Source organism: Bison bison, unplaced genomic scaffold (assembly GCF_000754665.1).
Source record: "Bison bison bison isolate TAMUID 2011002044 unplaced genomic scaffold, Bison_UMD1.0 scf7180017864297, whole genome shotgun sequence".
Taxonomy (NCBI): domain Eukaryota; kingdom Metazoa; phylum Chordata; class Mammalia; order Artiodactyla; family Bovidae; genus Bison; species Bison bison.
In genome coordinates, this window is record NW_011494869.1 from 6,852,831 (window position 1) to 6,867,613 (window position 14,783).

Sequence of the window (14,783 nt, forward strand, 5' to 3'; positions counted from 1 at the left end):
AACTCAGATATGCAGATAACACCACCCTTATGGCAGAAAGTGAAGAAGAACTAAAAAGCCTCTTGATGAAAGTGAAAGTGGAGAGTGAAAAAGTTGGCTTAAAGCTCAACATTCAGAAAACGAAGATCATGGCATCTGGTCCCACCACTTCATGGCAAGTAGATAGGTAAACAGTGGAAACAGTGTCAGACTTTATTTTTCTGGGCTCCAAAATCACTACAGATGGTGACTGCAGCCATGAAATTAAAAGACGCTTACTCCTTGGAAGGAAAGTTATAACCAACCTAGATAGCATATTCAAAAGCAGAGACATTACTTTGCCAACAAAGGTCCGTCTAGTCAAGGCTATGGTTTTTCCAGTGGTCATGTATGGATGTGAAGAAAGCTGAGTGCCGAAGAATTGATGCTTTTCAACTGTGGTGTTGGAGAAGACTCTTGAGAGTCCCTTGGACTGCAAGGAGATCCAACCAGTCCATTCTAAAGAAGATCAGCTCTGAGTGTTCTTTGGAAGGAATGATGCTAAAGCTGAAACTCCAGTACTTTGGCCACCTCATACAAAGAGTTGACTCATTGGAAAAGACTCTGATGCTGGGAGGGATTGGGGGCAGGAGGAAAAGGGGACAACAGAGGATGAGATAGCTGAATGGCATCACCGACTCGATGGACCTGAGTATGAGTGAACTCCGGGAGATGGTGATGGACAGGGAAGCCTGGCGTGCTGCGATTCACGGGGTCGCAAAGAGTCGGACACGACTGCGCGACTGAACTGAACTGAACTGAAGAGGTTATCATGCAAGTATAAAACACTCAAGGTTTTCATTTGCATCAGGATAGTGAATAAATTTAAAAAATCGAATAATCCAAACAGTGGCCTAACAGTTAACACGGTGCCATGAGATATTACTGGTTTAGGTTTTAGTTTCTATATGGTAAGAACAGTAAAACTCTTTCGTTTATCTGAGAACAGTACTTAAATTTTTCTAAAATCCTTTCTACACCAGAGTAGGATGACACATGACCCACTGGATCTTATGTGGAATCCAATGGCCTCTACTTCAAGCTCACAGTTTCATCTTAAAAATGTTTTATGTTGGTCTGCAGTTTGTTCAATATAGTCATATTAATGTAAAAATGTTTTAAGATACTAGTTCAATTGTATAACTTTACTCAAAACCTTCTGAGTAAAACCAATGCTGCAGAAAGACAGTCAGGTTTATGACCTGGTTTGGTATGCTCCTGATATGACCTGGGTACTTATACATGCCCCAGTGTGAGAAGCAGCCCTAGAGGATTCCCGAAGACTCAAGTCCAGCTTTGACCCTCATAAGCTGTGTTGTATCACTTTGGTCAAGACACCTGGTTATCACCTACAAAGCTCGAATAAATATGCCTTGATGACTTCATATGGTTGCTGTGAAGATCAATTAAGTAAAAAAGTAAAATAAAAGTATAAAGACAACCTGAAAGGTACAATTTATCTAAATGCATTATTATTTTGTAGGGAGCAGTGCATTTTGGACAGAGAACAGACTGGGGCAGTATTTTTAACTATTTTAAATAAGAAACACAAAGGGATAAATTCAGGTGACCTTATCCTAAAATTTCTACCAGTAAACTCTGCCTTTATATTAACTGTAGCTTAGTTATGTACACAATTACAGCTATCACCAAATCAATATAACAGTCTAATTACCTAAAGAAAGTACAAATATTCTGGGGGAAAAAACCCCCCAAACTGAAGTGGACTGACCTTAGTTCGAACCATACTATGTTACTTCTCTATTTGGGGACTTTTAACATTACCAATGAAGGCTACTAATTAAAAATACACTTTTCTCTCATTATAGTTGCCATTTATTTATAGATGAGCTATAGTCAGGAAAAACTTTTGTAGTGTAGCTTCAGTAAGAGAAAGAAGAGACAGAAAAAAATAGCATAAGCAATGACTTTTATTAAATAGCAGGCCATTCACAACACACAAAACTCACAAAGTCAGAAAAGGAAGCAACCTGTGATCATTATCTTCATAGAGTTGTCAAAATTTATTTTTCATTTGCCACTAGTTGACTTACCCAGATCACTTTTTCGGGCTATGACAGTGTCACAATGGGGACAGTGAAATTTGGCCACATTTTCTGTGTGCTTCTGTAAAATGTGCATCTTCATGGTACCACTTTGGGTAAACCGTGCATGACAAATATAACATTCATAAGGTTTTTCCCCTTCAAAGAAAAAATACAGAATGAACAAATTAGACGAGATGACTAAATAACTACCATTTAATTGAAGGGTTACCAGGCGGCAGATATGCCAAGCCACAGAGGATCTACAGTTCTTAACTCAGGAAGGATGAGGCTCAGGCCCACTGCCTGGCTCTGGCCTATCTTGAGAGATGAGTAAGAAGTCCCAAACTGTGGCCACCACCTCTGCTCTGCCCAGCTCTGCCACAGAGTCCTTCATGTTAATAAGAGTAGTTTCTACAGCAGTACTTACCTTTGGAGGAGAACAGATGGGATGATAGCAGGAGGACCTGCAAGTTTTTCTTTTTAGAAAAAGACTGTACTTTGAAAAACTGACAAGCTGGGTTAGGTAATCTACCCAGACTTCTAACAGTAAAAAATTTCCATGCTCTGGTGTATATTCAGAGCAATGAATTCTGAAGGTATGCCAGAGAACACGTGTCAATTATATACTATTCTCATGCCCGTTTCCATTTGGGTAACTAATGAGGGTATGTGGTGGTTCCCAGGGTGCCATGGGATCCACTAAAAAGTGGTTCATTAATGAAAGCAAGGGAGAAGTCCTACCTGAATGGGTTCGCATGTGCCTTTTCAGCTTGTATGTGTCCCTGCTGGCATAACTGCACAAGCTGCACTGGAAAGGACGCTCCCCAGTGTGAGAGCGAATGTGACGTTTTAATTTGCTGACCTGAAAAAGCAACAAAACCTCTTAAACCTGTATTAACATAGGTTACGACATGAACACCGTGGGTCAAGCCCAAAAGCTTTGGTTTTGGAAACTGAAATTCGTAACAGAAAAAGTCTAAAGGACAGTATTTCTTCCTCTTTAACTGTTGCCTCTAAAATCCCTATCATAATCTAAGGAAGTGGGTAAAATGGGTAGGGCATGAGTCAAGATGAGTTACTATTAACTGTTTAGGCTAGGTGATAGGTCCATGGGGTTGTGATATACTATTCTATCTACTTCTTTTATATGTCTAAAATTCTCCAGAATAGTTTTAAAATAATTCATGCTTATTTATGGATCAAGTTGCTAACAAACGTGAATCCAAGTTTATAAGTGCATTTTAATTCTCCTCAGTCTCTCTTTCTTTCAACAGCACTTCCCAGACAGGCCAGGCACCAGCGGCCTCTCACCTTCCTCCCTATGGACTTATGCTTTTCATCTTCAACTGGGTATCTTTCCAACAAAAGAGTGACTCTAAGGAGGGTTTCAAATACTAACATTTGACTTGAAAATTTTAAAAAGTGTTCCATTTTTTTTTAAGTGTTCCAATTTTTACACTAAAATCCCCCTGTACTTCTACACAGTAAAAATTTCACACACTCTCTAAGGCTAAAGAATGGTTCCAACAATATTATTGAATAATTCTCTTTCTAGGACTATAGTTCAGTTCAGTTCTAGGACTTATCACATATTAAATTCCTGTACACCATAGGATCTATTCTTTTTCAGCCAACTCTTTTTTCTGGCTCCAATATCACACTGTCTTCATTTATCATATAGTTTTACAGTAGCCAACAGCAAAAGCCCTTCATTCCCTTTTCAAAATTTTTTAGTCATTCATATATACACTTCCAGTTGGAATTCAGAATCAACTTGACATGTGTATTTATTAATGTCCTTTGGAAAATTCTGAGACATTTTCTTCTTATAGGTATTAGGTGCTTTTTGCTGTTCAGTTTACCCCCAGGTCATTTTTACTGCTGTTAGAATTTGAACCTGTTTTCTAGTATAGGTATTGCATAAAATAAGTCATTAATTCCAGTGTATTCACCTTGGATCTGACCACTAGACTGAACTCAAATGCTCTAGGTTTTTCAGCCAACTCTTAGATTTTCTATGTAAGAAAATATGTCTGTAAGACAGTTTTGTCTTTTCATTTATAATTCACTACTTATTTTATGCTATTATCTAGGATTTTAAATACAATGTTGAAATTCTAACTGTGATGGGTATCTTGTTTCAAAGTTACTTAGACTGGGTTTACTATAGGCTGCCAGTAGATACTTCTCATAATAAAAACATTTTCTTCTACACTTGACTTGCTAGAACTTTAAACAGTATCAACTATCAAATTTTATAGTTTTTCAATTACGGAAATGATCATGTGGTTTTTCTTTAATCTCTCAATGTAGTACACACCAATAATTTCCTAATGTTAAATTACTCTTGCATTTTAGATATATTCTATTTAATAATCACATTTTAGTAATACTCTATTACTAAATTTGGTCTGTTAATTTATTTAAAATTTTGGCTTTTCTGTGAGAAAAACATACAGTTTTCTTTTTAGAAGTATCCTAATCCAACCAGTCCATTCTGAAGGAGATCAGCCCTGGGATTTCTTTGGAAGGAATGATGCTAAAGCTGAAACTCCAATACTTTGGCCACCTCATGCGAAGAGTTGACTCATTGGAAAAGACCCTGATGCTGGGAGGGATTGGGGGCAGGAGGAGAAGGGGACGACAGAGGATGACATGGCTGGAAGGCATCACCGACTCGATGGACGTGAGTCTGAGTGAACTCCAGGGGTTGGTGATGGACAGACAGGCCTGGCATGCTGCGATTCATGGGGTTGCAAAGAGTCGGACATGACTGAGCGACTGAACTGAACTGAATCCAGTTTTGGTAACAAGGTAACCTCAAATAATTATGGTGAGAAAATCTTCCATTTTTAAAATACTCTTGGTATAGTGACTTGTTTCTTTGCAGTTTGGTAGAATTTGCCTGTAACATTAGTAACATGTGGATTAGTACTCTTTTTTAATGGGTAAACCTTTCACACTCATTACAAATCTTTCTTTCTAGTGGTGGGGAGGAGGAGTGGTAGTAATCTAGTAAGATACTCTATCTTGTATTATGAGGATATGAACTACCCTCACACAGGAGTTAGGATCTTCTTAAGAGAAGGAACCAACAAGGAGCTGAACTTCTACACTGAACTTACTTCTACACTGGCGTAATCGCACATGGAACACTTAAATGGCTTCTCATGGGTGTGTTTGTAACGACGATGCCGCACCAATTCTCCACTAGTCACAAAGGCCATATCACAGTCTGGGCACTTGTGAGGACGAGTACCTGGACAAAGGAGGACATAACAGAAAGACAAGGACATGGTTAATTTCAGAGCTCAATGTGTGGCACAACTGCAGCATGAGGCTGGACCCTGGTTATCTCACCGACCATGCCTGAGAATAGCTCCAAAAGCTATGGGTAAGCCCAGGTGACTTTATAACACCAATTTCAAAATATTAAAAACACATGCCAAATGTTTAGTTTTTCTTAATTACCATTTTGAGTCTGCTGTCTTTGAATACAAAATCATTTTTATCCCTATTTTGTGAATATTCTGATCACTATGGATTAAAGGTTAATAGAAATACCTGTTTCAACCCATCTAAAAAAAATACAGAACACATCTTTTAAACCTTAATAGAGGTCACAGAATTAATAGTCATTTGACTCAAGATTCTTCTACACATCAAAACTTACTGTATTGAAATTATATATACAGAACCAGTGAGCTGTCCATACTGACGAACTTTTTCTTTAAAAAAAAAAAAAGAAATATAATAACATGTTTTCTATTTTAATTTGGTTTCATAAGGTAGAGATTTACCAAAGGCTTTAAAAGTATATTGCCTTTTATGTTATGTGATTTAAATAGACTGTTTTCAAATATCCATATCTAATATTCTGTGATCTGAATGTTAACTCATGGAATATTTAAATATTTTTTGAACTAATACTATATTTTCTATGGACTTCCCTCGTGGCTCAGACGGTAAAGCATCTGCCTACAATGTGGGAGACCTGGGTTCAATCCCTGGGTTGGGAAGATCTCCTGGAGAAGGAAATGGCAACCCACTCCAGTATTCTTGCCTGGAAAATCCCATAGATAGAAGAGCCTGGTAGGCTATAGTCCACGGGCTCGCAAAGAGTCGGACACGACTGAGCGACTTCACTTTCACTTATATCTTCTATATTTCTTGGTTTTTTTCTTGTTTTATTTTTCCTTTCACTGAGATAATCCTATTGTTTTTAATATGTCTTCCCATAGTAGCCTCATAATGTAACATGACTTTAGAAGATCTTCTCTAGCCACTTTATATTCTGAACACTGCACTTGAAATATTATGACCAAGTAATATTCACAACAAAGAGATAAAGCTGACAGCAGAACACAGTACTGTTTTCATAGGTTATTATCATCACCATCTGTAATCGTGGGTAAGAACTGAACAGCAAGGTCATCTCAAACACCAAAATCAAAGGCAGGCTACCTTTGAGAATGGAATCAGGAAGACTCACAATGTTATAAATGGGACCAGCCATTTGCAGAAATGATTTTCCCAGAGATTGAGAATACTGGAGAGGGCAATGTGTTTGGATATGACAGCAATTATTAGAAAATTTCAAAGAATGTTTTTATTCAGTTTGCTTCTTTAGTTACACTGAGGATTAAGAGTGAAGGATAGAGTTCTTATGTATGAAAAATGTACAGTCTGGAGATACAGATAGGTAAGTAAAACAACAATTAACAAGAGAAGGAAAGCAACATCAATTCCTATTAGGACACGGTAAGCTGAAAACAAAGAATTTCCAATGTTTACCTAGCATTACCAAAGGGGGAGAAAGAGGCCTGCCTCCGATAGACCTAAGCATGGCAATTAGGAAACAAGCAGACACCGCTGTGGGACATGAATTTTCATCAGGTTGTACCACATGACCGACTATGTCCCTCTGCTCAAGGTCCACGCTCACCAGGACACCGTTCAATTGCTACAGCATCTGGACATAGGCAAGGGTGCCCCCTAGGATGCAATACTATTGCATCTACAAAATAAAAAGGTGCATTCTTCACCATAAACTGATGTTCTGTTATGCTCCTGACTCTTGAGGGTTTGGTTAGTATGAATTAGTCCTGCCAAATCACTCGTAAATAGCCAAATTTCTTATTTTCAAAGCTGAGGACTTGACGATGACACAGTGCCCACATCAAGGCACTCCCATTTTGGCAGTCCTATAATGTGTTCAGCTGCTTTTATCCAGTCTTCTGCCTTTTCCCTAGGATTTTCAAACTACCAAATAAAACATATTATCATCGTCAAGAGTCTGGGTAGAAACTAGGGAGTTGGTGAGAAGTGACTAAGTCACATTAACAAATACACTACTGCACAGCATACTGCTTATAGGCCAACCCTTACTTGATCATGTTCATCAGACAACCAACACATCAGAGAAAACAAGAGTCGTCATATAAAATGAGGTGGAGAATCTGGATAGAAGAAAGCTATTCTGCATGAAGAATCAGGTGAGAGAAGTTTCTATTTGCACTTGGAGCCAATTATCAACACCATAAGTGTGTAAGAACCCAGAAGAGAGTCTCAGCAGAGCTTCAGCCCACAGTTCTCCCCTTTAGTGACTCCAGAATCTGACCACGGTCTACACGAAGCTAATATTAGAATATTAAGTATGTGTGGACCATGAATGAACAAATGTTTGAAATGCTGGGACAGTGTCTTAAATTTTTCATTCTGGGTTTACGAACTATGACTTATTCTTTGAGGTAAAACAACCAGAAACCATGGTTTTTACAGAGGACACATTTCTATTTCTAATGTTCTTCCTCATAGTGCCTGGCAATTGTTGCCTGGGATTTTGGGGGGTTAGTTTTTGTCAGTGTTGTTAAAACTTTAGCAACACAATGGTGATGTCCCTCAGGAAATATTATAGATTGGAAATATCATAGGTTGGTTAACTACCACAGAAAATCTTTATCTGAATCACCATCCTTACATAATTTGGATTATTTCCCATAAATTTTCTTTATATTTGCCCATAAGTCCACTTGCTTACAATAAATCAAGATTACAAAAAGGCTATCAAAGAAAGAACAAAGAAGTCTTACCACTTTTACTCCCACTGGAATCAGCTTAGAAGATATTTAAAACTCAAGTTTAAGCCTTTGCTAAGCTGTAGTCCCCAACATGTTTATCCAGCACCTACCTGTGTGTGTGTTAAGATGATTCCTCAGAAGGGTGACTGTTCTGAATGCCCTGCCACAGAGATGGCACTTATGTGGTCTCTCATCAGTGTGACTTTTCATATGCCGATCCAAATTTGAACGCCGTGGACATGTGTAACTGCAAAGCTCACACTGGAATGTCTTCTTTACACCTATATGCAAAATAAAACACTTACTTGTTGCAGGGTTTCAAAATTTTTAAGATTAATCCTAAGCTTAAACTTCTACAGATATATTTTGTTAGCTTTTTATAACTAAACCCAATTAAGTCATATTTAGTCATAATTATCTCATGCTACCAATAGATTTCTTTCTTTTCAGGACTTAAAGTACTCAATCTGAAAACACTTCTTTTAGACTGGCTAAAAAAATTGACACCATATCACAATCTTTAAAAAATAAATCCATTTAATATAAAATAATCTACATATGTACTGTTATGTGCTTTATCCCAAAATGGTTTTGAGAATATAATGGATAAACTTATTTTACCTTTCTTTTTAATTTTTGTTGGCTTTGGAGGCTTCATGTTACCAACCACTTTCTCTGCATTAACCTCTGACAGCAGACCCTCCTGCTGCTCTTCCTCAAAATCATACACAGACACATCCACATCTTTGCCCTCCTCTGTGTAACGCAGTTTGCTCTTTTTGGTTTTCTTTGTTTTTTTGGCTGGTGGCTGATAGTCTGGGTCTTTTTGCCAACTAGGATCTTCCTGAGGCGGAAGTTCCCCTTGCTCTAGGGTCTCCACCTCTCCATTGGCCCCCACTTTTACCACTTGAAACCCTTCAGGCAAAGGTAAGGTGTGACATATCACAGGTTCACTTTCTGCAAGGCCCTCTTTAGACACTTCATTCTCATAAGCCCCCTGAAGTTCTTCTACTGAAGTGGTAGCAACAGGTACAGTCACAGGAACAGGTACTTGTACAAGCTGAAGCTCTCCTATGTTGATAGGCTGTTCCTCCATATTTACAACCTGCAAGGTTATAATCTGGGTATCGTCCACGGCAGCCTCTGCTTCTGGAGCGACTGCACCCTCCATGACTTCAGTCTTCATCTGAAGAAGGGTAGGATCCAGCTGTTCCATCATCACCATCTGTACACTGCTATTGACATCCTGGACCACCTCACCACCATCAGTCTGGTTCTGGGGAAGGTGGCAAGCGTCCTCTTCCTGGCCCCCTTCCCGGCGTCTCTGGTAAGTCTTTCTCTCCTTTCCTTTAATGAAAGTTTCAGACTCTTCCACAATGGCTTCAACCGCCTCACCTTCCATTTCCCCTTCCTTTATTAAGGGAGAACACAGATTGTTATTTAAAATAAAATTTATCTAAACAAAAACATACATTTTAAAACAAAAAAGGACCACCAATGTTTGTTAATATTACAAAAAGACAACAGATATTATGCACCTCTTGGTAGAAGAAGGGAATACTATCTACAAAGTAGTCTTTTAAGACAAAACAAAAAAATCTTAAATCAAGCCTCTAGATCCAACTACCAATTAACAGGAAATTGGTGACAGAGGATATTAATTTACACTTCAGGGATGAAATTCATGAAACCCAAACTAAAGGAAACTGCAGGAATAACTACTCATTGTCTTCTGTAAAGAAATCAACAGGAAGAAAAAAAAGATGTGAAGGATACAGGGAGAACCTACAGATCAGTGGTTCTTATGCCAGGAGACATTTGGCAAGGCCTGGACATGTTTCTGACTGCGTGGATAACAACAAACTGTGGAAAATTCTTAAAGAGACGGGAGACCAGACCACCTGACCAGCCTCCTGAGAAATCTGTATGTAGGTCAAGAAGCAGTTAGAACTGGACATAGAACAACGGACTGATTCCAAATTACAAAAGGAGTACGTCAAGGCTGTATACTGTCACCCTGCTCATTTAACTTATATGCAGAGTATATCATGCGAAATGCCAGGCTGGATGAAGCACAAGCTGGAATCAAGACTGCTGGGAGAAATATCAAATAACCTCAGATATGCAAATACCACCACCTTTATGGCAGAAAGTGAAGAGGAATTGAAGAGCCTCTTGATGAAAGTCAAAGAGGAGAGTGAAAAAGCTGGCTTAAAACTCAACATTCAAAAAATGAAGATCATGGCATCCGGTTCCATCACTTCATGGCAAATAGATGGGGAAACAGTGGAAACAGTGACAGATTTTCTTATCTTGGGCTCCAAAATTACTGCAGAGGGTGACTGTAGTCATGAAATTAAAAGACACTTGCTCCTTGGAAGAAAAGTTTTGACCAACCTAGACAGCATATTAAAAAGCAGAGATATTACTTTGCCAACAAAGGTCCGTCTAGTCAAGGCTATGGTTTTTCCAATAGTCATGTATGGATGTGAGAGTTGGACTATAAAGAAATCTGAGCACCAAAGAACTGATGCTTTTTAACTGTGGAGTTGGAGAAGACTCTTGAGAGTCCTTTGGACTGCAAGGAGATCCAATCAGTCAATCCTAAAGGAAATCAGTCCTGAATATTCATTGGAAGGACTGATGCTGAAGCTCCAATACTTTGGCCACCTGATGTGAAAAACTGACTCACTAGAAAAGACCCTGATGCTGGGCAAGATTGAAGGCAGGAGGAGAAGGGGACGAGATGAGGGTGAGATGGTTGGATGGCATCACCAACTAGATAGACATGAGTTTGAGCAAGCTCTGGGAGTTGGTGATGGACAGGGAAGCCTGGCATCCTGCAGTCCATGGGTTCGCAAAGAGTCGGACATGACTGAGCGACCCAACTTGACTTGGACATGTTTCCGGTTGTCACTACTTGTGCAGGTAAGCTACCAGTATCTAGTGCTATCTAGTGGATAGAGGCCAGAGAGGTTACTAAGCATCCTCCTCTGCACAGGTGAGTCTTTCACAACAAAGAATTATTGGTCCCCAAATGTCAGTAAGTGCAGAGGTTGAGAAACCCCGATACAGACAAAAGAAGCTTAAGAGATACAGCAACCACAATCTATGGATCTTGTTTGTATTGTTTCAAACCAACAAATGTTATTTAAAAATGCCATGAGACAACGGGATTCAACTCTGTCTGGATATTTGATATTAAAGTTATTAACAAAACTGGTTTACATCTTACACATTTCTTACATCTGGCAGACGATCTGTTTTTAGCTAAATTCTCCCTTAGAAAACAAGTCATCGGAATGCCTTTTCACCATGCTCTTCTTTTTCTCTGAGCCAGAGTCAGAACTTGAATCCGGAGTCCAATGGCCCTGCTTGTAGCTACCACACACCTCCACTTCCTGTCTCATATCATCATCTCATACCTGAAATACATTCATGTATTTCTCTTCTCTGTAAGACCATAAGTTTGTTGAGGACAGAGACCATGTATATAACAAGTAGTTTTTACCCTTTAGCACTGTGCCTAGGTTATTAAGAACACAATAAATGCTAACTGAATACATAATAGAAAATAGAAAAATCAGTTTCTCTCTGATTTATAGTTTCTGGCTCTTACATCTTCTGAGTGCTGAGAATACCTAGGTATCTAAGAGTAAAATGAGTCTGTGCAATGTCCAATTCCTATCAATAAACTGACTTAACAAAACCAATAAGTATATAAAAGGTTAATTCAAAATTAAAATTTAAAGTGTTTTGTATTCTTGCTCTCATCTTAAACAAAGCTTCTGCCATGCCTATCAGAGACCCGTCTCTTCAATTCAGGTACCTTAACACTATCCGTAATAGCAGTCAGAGAAGGCTCCTTAAGTCAGGACCACCTGCAAGGTAGTACAAAGACCAAGATTATGCAGACTTGATCCTGCGTTTTAGGAGTTACTGTCTAACAAAACAGAGAATAGGTACAATGGCTCAAGGTCAAAGAAGGTAGGTTTGGCCCGGTGTGAGATCAAGATGGGCAGGACTTTTAAAGGCAACATGGTGCATGTGTGCACACACATGCTTAAAAAGCATACAATAGAGGAAAGAACAGAAAGAGGAGAAAGATGTGTTGGTTCTGGCCATAGACTGGATGGTCCTGAATGACAAAATATTAAGACTATACTCATTTGGTTGTCAATGGAAATCACATATGCTTTCTAAGCACTGAAAATTGAGATTTACTTGATTCATAAAGAACAGTGCTTGATTTCTTCAACAAAGTGTATCTGTATATTTGCAAAGAGGAGAGATGTACTGACCCCAGATAATCTATTCAGATTCATGACTGGTTGGTCTTTAAGCCATTATTTTTCCTTGAATGTATCTGCTGATAAAACAACCACACTATTATGCACTTAAATTTTTCTCAAAATAATCTGTTTCCCCAGTGGGTTTGTTAAAACTCTTTGAGGGAAAAAGCCAGGGTTGAAGCAACCCTACATATTTGGACTGATTCAGCAAACCTCACTATCTGCATAGAACAAAACCAAGCCTAATGGAAAACCTTGTGGGTTACTGGGTTTCCCTGATTTGTTCTGCCATTACCTACTTTCCTTAGCCCCTTGTATTCAACAACCAAGAGTATACTACAATGCTCGATGCAAAGACCTCTTACTATCTGTTCCATTAACAGGACAAATATAACAAAATGCTACCACAGAACATGAGGGTCAAGGGACATTTGTGAAGTGCTTTATAATTTGCCTATAAATGAAAAATGTCTGAGCATGAATGTGCTAGCATTTTTATAAGATTTTATTTATATTTCTGGTAGTGAAAAACTACTTTAGGCATGATCCTAGCTATAATTTCTTTTATATAATCACTACTGTTCAGACATATCATTCTTGGGATAAGAATGTTCTATACTAGAACCATCCAATAGAAACGTGAGCTACATACATATAATTCAAATTTTTCCAGTAGCCATATTTCAAAGTAAAAAGAAACAGACAAAATCAATTTTAGTAATCTAACCCAATATATCCAAAATAGTATCATTTCAAGATGAAATCAATAAAAAAAAGTTGATACTGTACCTTTTTTTTTAAAATAAGCCTTTGAAATCTGGTATAAATTTTATAGTAAATCTCAATTTGAACCAGTCACATGGTAAATTCTCAACGGCCACAAGTGGCTAGGTGCTACTGAGGACCAGGAACACTGGCTTAACCTCAGAACTTCTAAAAACAGAATTTCAGGCTCTATCCTTGACTCACAGAATTACAACTTCCAATTTAACATATCCCCGAATGGTGTCATATATTAAAGTCTGAGATGCACTACTTTATACTATTACTTTCCTCATTTCCCACCCCCCCACAAAAAAACTTCCTAGGCCATGATGGTCTGAAATCAATACCCCAATAGATGATGATAACTTCAATGCTGGAGTTAGGAACAGAGAAAAGAATGCCCCACCCATGATGGAAACATTCTTGGAAAAGTATCAAAAAACAAAAAATTTCACACGCTGTAAATGCTAATGCTGGCCCTGCCACAGAATCACTACATAACCCAGGCTATTCAGATATCCTCAACAATAAAACTGGTGGAGGAAAAGCATTTAATCTCTGAGCTCAGTGAGATTTTGTAGCACACAACAATCTGAAGAACAATGAAAAACCCATCTTGTCTCTGCCATGAATTTGAAAACTTAAAATACTAGCAATCGCTTGTAAATAACCAAGTCCAACCCAAAAGAGGTTGTGGAATTATAAACCAGGCAGAAAGAGAATTGGTGCAAAGGAATCAAATTGAAACCAATTATGCTGCCTGGGAGTTGAGCTGACAAGAGTACCCTCTCATCATGAATAAACACATGGCATAAGGTCCATGAACATCACCATCTATTCAGGGTCTTATAGCAGTAAGTTCTATTTTTACAGAGAAAAATCAGACACAAAGTAGCAAGCCACCAGCCTCTCCCATTCACAGCTTGGAAGTCCCAGGGCATGCCTTCCAGGAGTGGATCCTCTACTTCCTCTGGGGGTGGGGGGTGGGAGTGGAAGGGAAGGAGTCTACCAGTCAGTAACTCGCCTAACAGGCTGGCGGGGGTCTCTCTCCCCACTCCCTGGAGACTGTGCTATCCTAGCTGTTTCACCCCATTAGTGGTTTGGATCCATCCTTTCCCTCCTCCACGGGCTCAGCTGTGCCTCCCGCTTTCCACTCAGTTTCTGTTGAGTCTGTCATATTCTTGGCCTCTCTGCTTACTTGAGTCAGGTGTGCTTTCTAGGTTCTGTCAAATCTTCTAGTGGACCAATGTCATTAAGAACAGGTTTACATTAACCTCTGGACAAAACTCTTTTAGATTATCAAAGTATATTAGCTTATTTATAGAAGTCTGAAAAATGAAGCACAAATAGGACTTAAAAAAAATTGTTCACAATTTCTACACCTAATCACCTAGTACTTTGATGCTATTTTCCTCTTAGAGATGTATTTTTAAATATAGATGAAACTATATACATAAAATTTACATACATTTCTATATGGCTTTGTGGTGTTTTAAATACTTTACTAAATACCTTACTAAAAAGGACTCCACTCCCAACTCAACCCTCTCCAGTCTTGCTTGATACACAAGCACCATTCA

General features: G+C 38.6%; 1 protein-coding gene across 5 annotated transcripts in view; it reads right to left on the minus strand.

Moving 5' to 3' along the window:
* CTCF (CCCTC-binding factor (zinc finger protein)) overlaps positions 1-14,783 on the minus strand; it is a 44,445-nt gene that overhangs the window by 11,150 nt on the left and 18,512 nt on the right. For all 5 annotated transcript variants that reach the window (XM_010851033.1, XM_010851034.1, XM_010851031.1 and 2 more), the window contains 5 exons: positions 8,768-9,557; positions 8,257-8,427; positions 5,192-5,325; positions 2,808-2,928; positions 2,073-2,222 (listed from right to left, as the gene is read on the minus strand). In XM_010851033.1, the coding sequence (XP_010849335.1) occupies positions 2,073-2,222; positions 2,808-2,928; positions 5,192-5,325; positions 8,257-8,427; positions 8,768-9,548 (1,357 nt within the window). In that variant the 5' untranslated portion in view covers positions 9,549-9,557. The remainder of the gene's footprint in view (positions 1-2,072; positions 2,223-2,807; positions 2,929-5,191; positions 5,326-8,256; positions 8,428-8,767; positions 9,558-14,783) is intronic.